Here is an 8146-nt window from a genome sequence, read left to right on the forward strand (position 1 = left end):
ACATGATCAAAATCTCCAACAAATGGTACGTGTTTAATAGACCTTAAAACTCTTAACTGCAGCTTATGAGCAACATAATGTATTTCTACAATGCATTTCGTGTCCTTTGCCATTTCCAGCCATTGACTGCACCAATCATTGCTGCAGCTCCATCGGTCCCAAAGCTTACAAACCATTGCTCATTCTTCTTGAATAAACCTAAGTTGCACAGCTCATTGTCAATACTGTTGAGATAACCATAATCTGTGGTGCGTTTAAAAGGAACTATTACCAAGAATGAATCTTTCACTTAAATGTTTTGTTTTTTTTAAATATCTTGTAGAAATAATCACTTAATCAGGCATATCTCTATCAACCAAACAAACTAATAATATAGAAAAATAAAATGAATTCTTGACGTTTACCAAAGTATCTTTACATATGCAAAGTTTAAAATATCATTCACAAATGTTTTTCTTTGTTTATCATTAGTGTACTTATCTTGTATTTCAACATCCAACTTTTTTGCCAACTCCATCAATCCCTTTATACTACAAAATGACTTACTATTTCTTGCTGTGCAGTATGTCACATTGAAACATGTATTCGGGTGCTGAAACATGTTGTTATCTATTTTCTTTAAATATTCTGAATAAGAAGTTGTTTATGGGTTTTCATAAACATTTAAATAGTGCCCATATACCTTATGGAACATGCCAAAACTGTTCCTCAAAGCCAGTGACAACACAAGATGAGCTGTCAAATAAAGCGTGGAAATTGAGGACATATATTACACTCTGCTATACCAGTAATTCTATCAAATATAATACATTTGATTTCTTCTAGCCACACCAGTAAAATTTTCATTTTTGGTTGTTTTTACTGTAGCTTTACCACTATGACTATATGAAGTCCATGCCAGAACTGTTGAGTTCATACCTTCACTATCACAAGACATTTAATTCTTTTTAGCCACTTAGATAAAATTTTCGTTTTTTGATTTCTGTTACTGTAGCTTTATCATGATGATTAAATGAAGTTCTTTCCAGCACTGTTGAGATTGTGGCTATTCTTTAAAGTAATGCTTGCTTTTCTACTAACCTCAATCCTGGAAATTATACACTTAATTGAATCATTATCAATAGATGTACCTTTCTTTTTCAGAAATAGTTTGTTATGCCATACTATCTTTGGGAATACACAAAAAATACAACATTAAAAAAATAATTTAAAACTATTTAACAGTTCTAACTGATCTATTCATATTTACATTTAACTTATGATCTCCGATGTGTTAGAAGAAAGGTGATAAAGAAATAGGCTCCTTCCATCTTTAAATTTTTCCCTACCATTTTTGTTACTGACAATTTTGCCTCTCAGAACACAAAGAACAGAGTTACATGCACTTCTAAAACATATTAAACAAAGTTTTGCTAACAACAGTTAACAGCCTTCAACTTTTCATTTCATGAGTTAATATTTGAAAATTAATATTTTGTGTGATTAAAATTGGGAAGGCATTGTTTCTAAAAGAAAAGTTAATGTAGAATGAAATTCACAGTAGTGGGCTTTCAAACAGTGAAGGTCAGTTTCCTTGTCATATTAAGAGAAAAAGGAAATTATTTGAAACATCTTTTCCCGCTACGTCTTCTTGACAGGAGAAACTTAATCTAATACTGTGGTGTGGTTCCAAGGCAGCTGATTTGTTTAGTGGGAGACAAATGGAGGGTTAAGCTTAACCTCATTATCTCAGCTAAACAGAAAAATCAAATGGTGAAATTTCTCTCCATTCTTTACCCTTTATATTTCACTAATCCCCAGATGATAGTAGTTTTTGAGCCCTGTCTGCAACTGTTGTTTTGTGGAAGAATTCTGTACTTTTTGGTTTAAAATGTTTAATTTGTTATTGTCTACATCCAGTCCACTGACACTTTTAGTGTGTTTGATACATACTGACAAAATTATTAAAGAACATGATCTAAAGTGGCCTCAGTATGTTACAGGCTAGGCCTACATGTTTTTCATTTCAAAATTATTTACCTGTTAACAGACTTCTGAATCATTCCATATGAGCACAGTATCACATTACTTTCCTCTCTATATAGGTGTACTGTATTATACCACACTCTCTTTCTGTATATAAATGTACTGTACTACAGTACATACATTTTTTGTATACGTGTTCTGTATTACATTACACCTCCTTTCTGTTTACAGATGCACTATATCACAATATATGCCTTTATCACACTACACATCTGTCTGTATATCTGTACATGAGTATCTTACACTCCACACATTTCTATATAATAGCATTCTCACACTACATAACCTCCAATAAACAGGTACATGTATTATGCATGGGAGTCACACCACACTTTTCTGTACATACCTTCCTGAACATGGGCACTTGTATTACACACTACTCACCTTTCTGTATATGAGCACTATCTAAGCAGTTGGAATCTCCATACACAACCACTCGACCAGCAAGTTTATCTGAACCTGTTTGATACAGACCCAGTATTGGTATTTCCTCTACTTGTTGTGTATGACCAGAGATCACTTCAAATCCTGAAAATATTACACACTACAAGTTTACAGTTCACAATTTATTATATGCTCTTATCTCCAATATATGTATTTCTGTTACAAAGATAGATTTACTTTAACTCAGAAATCACATTAGGTGCTTATTAATGGCAACTCGCATCTTTACAGTTTTAATATTTTTGTATCTGGTGTTGAAAACATTTATTAGTTTTGATAGCTTTGAATCTGTTACTAAAATTATGAATTTCATCTGTGATTAATGCTATTTTTATATCTATTTTAGGAAATATTAATCTCAAATCACTGTATCTATTCTTATTACATTAAACTAATTTTAAGATAACAAAGACACTGGGAAATGTAGGTATGCATTATTAAAAAATTTAAGTATATGATAAATAATAAATCTTGCACTCAATATCTAATTTCTCTGATAGTTAATCATATGGATAACTTCAGATCTAAAACATAACAAACAAAAGTAAATCTTTTTTTCAGTATATCGAGGAAAGATAAATACCTAGAAAAAAAACAACAAAAACTTCATACCAAACAAAAAACAGTCCTCATTCAACACAATATAATTACAATATTGATCAATGTGACAATTCTTCTACGTATTACTGAATGAACTGGTGAATCTACACATCATGTGATATGTAAGTGTAGTTCTAAAAGGTTAAATAAGCATGGCTATTTAAGGTACCTTTAAAACATTTTCTACATGACATCTCTAGCACAGTTAAAGCTTATAATATTATGCAGGGTTTTGGATCTTAGGCAACAGCCTTCTATCAGCAAACTGTACAAGTAATTCTTTTAACGATGAAACTTAATATCAATGATGCAACATACTAATTGCAACTTGCAATTTTTAGTTCTAATTTATAAAGTTTATTTACAGTTTCTACTTCTTATTATCCACAGCATGAGATTACACTTTTCAATTACTATCTATCTACAGAGTTAATGTGGCTTACTTTTGACCAGAAGTTAATAATTACAATTAAATACCTTGGTTGTTCAATGTCCTAGTGATTATTCTTCCTTCACTTGGAAATCTTGAAATACTTGTTCCAGATGCATAATACACTAGTGGAAATAAAATGAATAAAGAATACACTGAAAACATATCTGTGGAATACTACTGAGCTTTTAATATTGATCTTGTAACCACAGATAAACATCTTGGAACAAATCTGGCTGGCAAACCTACTAAATAAATCATGAAAGCATGTCTATTTTCCAAATTAAAGTATATTACTATAGTTTTAATCAGTCATTTTCATTTGACCCATATGTAAACACAGAAACAGACAAGCTATGTATGCTATTTGTCATTACATGCAAAAGGCCACATAAATTCATGTCACATTATAATTTTAAATACTTATGAAGAAAGGAGAAACACATTATCTACATAACAGCATTGAACAGCATGCTAATAGATCTTTAATATGATGTAGATGTTCAAAAAATAAACAGAGAAAATGAGAGCCAAAAACCATAAAAACAGAACTGAAAACCTTCCTAGATTACAGGAAATCAGATACTATTTGACACAAATCTGTAAAAGAAGCAAGAACACATGTAATCTAGACAGGGATCTTGTAGGAAAAAATGAAGTAGAAAATTTTATTTAAAACAAGTCTTTTGAAAGTAGTAGATTTTGTTGTTTCTTATTTTTTATAGTTTGATAAAAAAACTCTACTAATATAAACACATATATTTATAATATTAAAAGTAAAATTTGTCCTTGGTATATTCTGGTAACAACCCACCACTTCAAGCATCCATACAATTCACACATGGAAGATCACATTTTATTTATAAAGATTATTTGTAAATACTTACTTTCATGGTCTCCTAAAGTGAACTCTCCCTCGTACACTTTGTCACTAGAATTGAGAAAAAAAAGTCTGTATAATTACACTGTCTGTACCTCGTAGGTAATAGAAAGGTACCATAAAATTTTATGAAAGCTGGAAAACAGTACTGTTTGTGTAACATACCAAGAAAACTTTTTAGGTATCATAAAACTACACACACCTCAGAGCAATTCCCCATGGTGAAAGGAGATCATTCAAAGCAGGAATATTGGCTCCACCAGTATCAGGCATCCACCACTGTCTTTTAAATAAACGTTTCACATTATCAAAACAGTTGAAATTCTCCCCGAGTTTAAATTTTGTGTTTAAATCATCTATCTTGAACTATTTGAAAGCAGTTTTAGTTTCTTTGCTGCTGAAAACAAACACAAATCTGAGTGAATTTATCATTTAGAGGTTAATTTTTTGGTTACTGTCTGAAACAGAATATTAAATGTGTACATGAGATACAAAACTTATCCCAAACTACTACTGTATTTTAAAAACATAAAGAATGTATAGTTTAAAATTATCTATAATTAAATGTTCATAACATGTTAATACCTTGTATTTTCATCATAAAATTTAACCTTTCGCATTACTGATACATTGTACCAGTCTGCAAATACAATCAATGACAGCCCTCCATCAACATCTCTTTTCAACTTGGCTATTTCTTCAGGGAAGTACTCTTCTTCACTATCAACAAGCAAAAGTGCTCCTGAAATTCAATATAACAGAATCAAAACAGCGTACAGATATGTCACATTGAAAACATTATTATGGATTTAAAGTGATACTTCTAGAAGAAAACCACTGGTAGAAGAGATTTCTTGTTTTTTGAAAACAACTGAATTCCTTTAACACTTTTATAAGCAGTAAAATATAAAAAATCATTTAACTTAGTTATAATATATAGTATTCATTCATTTTAAACACAAAAAAAAGTTTTTTGTTTTTAGTTTTATGATTTACTTTGCAAGGTATATAATCTCTAAGACTGAATTTTCACAAAAACATTTATATTTATAATTTCAATTAAACAAAAATGAACTGATTTACTCTTTACTCCAACAAGGAGGTGTTCTCACTATTATAAGGCTGGAACTCTATCATTTAGTGTAAATTTATAAGTTCAAAAAAGATTTACAAGATCTCACAAGAAGAACTTTATTTTCATATTCTAGATGTCAATACTCAATGCTCCTACAAAAACTGGTAACATGCAAAATTACTGTGAATTGCTCTGTTTTCAAAACAGAACCTATTTGTAATTTAGGGGAAATTACTGTGTTTTTTCAATACTTACTTTTTCTTTTTTTTATGGAATGTAAAATAGGTACTTGAATTTTAAATCATCAACTAAACTTAATAAACTTACCATACTGAGAAGCATCAAAACATGTAAGGGGTGATCCTAGCACTTCCACATAATAGCCTGAATTCCTTAGGTGTTGATACATGTCTTTAAAGTTAGTGTGAATATGGTCTCCATTCCTGGAATAAGAGATAGTTTTCTAATTAAGAATAAATAAAACATATATTTTAATAATTTTATTTATATAAAGCATAAGATCAGAGTATCTCACTGGCTACACTCATTGTCAAGTTGGTTTCAATATATGAGCTGTGCAGGTAGCTTCTTGCTAGGTTTGAAATACTGTATTTTTTGTATATTTAGTTGGTTGGAAGTGCTTTTACAGTTTACACAGCTCTTCATGTGCAGCAAAAGATATCCATGGAAATAGGGTTAGTAGCATCTGATTCATATAATTTGTCAAGAAATTTTCAGCTGTAAATTAGGCTTTCTAGATAATTTTTATTTAACAAAAATATTTTTAAACTATTCAGTCTATTATTTCTCTTTTCTTTTATTATTAACAACCTGTATATCTCTTTTTTTCTAACGTATGTGAGAGATTTCTTTTGAAATGTCTAGAATGTTTACTTCTAAAAATTTCAATAAGCATGGGAACTTGTTGGTTTATGAAAAGTATTAGTTTCCAAGTAGCCATTGTTAGATATTTCAATCATTATATAAAAACAAAATGTACAGATTTATAACTTTTTTGGATGATGAATTAACAATTGAATTCAGATTACTTAAAACTTGAATACAATTACCTTGACTGAAGAGCAGCGTAAGCTGCAAAAGTTAACATTTTCTAACACTGAAAATGCATTTTTGATATAAACTTACTTTCTTCTTACCCATAGCTATCTTGACCTTCATTTGCTCTAGGCACAAGTTAATTTTTTAAAAGTGCACAAGATTTTTTACACCCCTATAATTTTTACATCATTGCAACAGCAGGTGTTAGTCATGTGACCAGCCTCCACCAATCTCATTTCACCCTCTATACAAGTGCAAGTAATTCCCTTAACCCTTGCAGCATAATCCTCACTTTTGAGAACTGGCATACACAAACCCAAACCACTAGCAAATCATGGGAAGGAAGAGTGGGAAGAGGTAAGTACCTTTTAGATATAAATTTTCAGTGTTGGAAAATGTTAATTTCCTCTACCCCAATAGCTAGAATCCCACAGTGGAAAGGTGGAAGGGATTGGTGAATGTAGAAAAACAAATAATAAAGTAGGGAGAGAAAGCTATAAAAAAGATGTGCCACAATTAAGATATGAGGCACATCTGTGGGGTATAGCACTGTTTCTGGAACAAATATGCTCTTCACCCAGTAACAAAGGTAAAACACATATGGCAGAAACAAATAGAATAAGAGGCTAGGGCTAGAGAACCATATATATGAAGAGGCCAAGTGAAGTCTGGCCAGCTAGAAAACATACAGGGAAAGCACTTTGAGATACATATTATGTCAAGTGTGGTCCAAAGACCAAAACAACATGGAAGCACCCTCCATAAGTTTTTAGAGTCAATTAATGCAGTGTGCCTGGGCAAAACATTCAGAAAACACACCTATCAAAATAGCTAAGTGAAGACCGAGACAAAATGTCTGGGGAAAGTCCCTTAGTATACATTAGATTATGTCATGTGTAAGGTTCATCTAGGCAGGAAACAGCCAGTGGAAGGAAGAACCTTGCATAATAAATTTCATGCTGTATTATGTGTATAAGATGCAGCATAATGACAACAGTCCTCATCTCATCAAGTGAGTTTATATGGCTATGAAACTCTATTATTGTATAAAACCCAGCTGTCAGGAAACCTCCATGGTCCACCACTCCAGTGACTGGGAACCAGAAATGGCAAGGACTTTCATGCTCCACTACAAGAAAGAGGAGGGGATGTGTTGGGGTGTCAACAGGAATAGCCATGGAAGGAAAACGATATCTGCCCAAGAAAAACACAACAAAGTGCAGAGAAAGACTGACAAAAGTTTATGGAGTTAGCTTACTAATTAGGTAGGAACAAACAATATGCAGATGGTGACTGGTCAGGAACACATCTAAATGTTCCAGGTATAGGAATTTACAAACCAAATCTGTGAAAGTAAAAGAAGAAAAATTGGCATAACAAGAATGCCATGGAATGACAAGAAAGAGAAAAATTAAAAGAGACAGTATGAGCAAAACAACAATGGAAGGAACGAACTGGACTAAAGAGATGATCCAGAAATGAATGGGAGTAGAGATGGAATAGTAAAGGAACAAAATAGGAGAAAAAAGCAAAACAATCTATCTGAGCAACCAAAGTCCAGAGAAAGAATGCCAGATCTGAATAATGTACAACTTATGAGAAATGGTAAAGGATGTCATAAAATCAGAACAAT

At 31.7% G+C, this 8146-nt stretch overlaps 1 protein-coding gene across 1 annotated transcript; it reads right to left on the bottom strand.

The window, feature by feature from the left end:
- Positions 1-2322: 2322 nt before the first annotated feature.
- LOC143240156 (membrane-bound transcription factor site-1 protease-like) lies at positions 2323-5910 on the bottom strand. The gene is made up of 6 exons (XM_076482124.1): positions 5782-5910; positions 4965-5121; positions 4582-4662; positions 4387-4430; positions 3547-3624; positions 2323-2553 (listed from the first exon to the last, which is right to left on the bottom strand). Exons 1-6 carry the CDS (start codon positions 5861-5863, stop codon positions 2402-2404), a joined length of 594 nt encoding a protein of 197 aa, XP_076338239.1. The 5' UTR covers positions 5864-5910; the 3' UTR covers positions 2323-2401.
- Between the last annotated feature and the right edge of the window lie 2236 nt (positions 5911-8146).

The sequence above is a fragment of the Tachypleus tridentatus genome, chromosome 13 (genome assembly GCF_004210375.1).
Source record: "Tachypleus tridentatus isolate NWPU-2018 chromosome 13, ASM421037v1, whole genome shotgun sequence".
NCBI lineage: Eukaryota > Metazoa > Arthropoda > Merostomata > Xiphosura > Limulidae > Tachypleus > Tachypleus tridentatus.

Bases quoted from the DNA above. Each gene is read 5' to 3' on its own strand.
- LOC143240156 (XM_076482124.1), bottom strand. From the start codon at position 5,863: ATGTATCAACACCTAAGGAATTCAGGCTATTATGTGGAAGTGCTAGGA. The intron at 4,663-4,964 runs GTATTAACATGT...TTTATTTAAAAG, and splicing joins TTTTATGATGAAAATACAAG to ACAGTGGTGGATGCCTGATA. The intron at 3,625-4,386 runs GTAAGTATTTAC...TATTTCCACTAG, and splicing joins CACTTTAGGAGACCATGAAA to TGTATTATGCATCTGGAACA.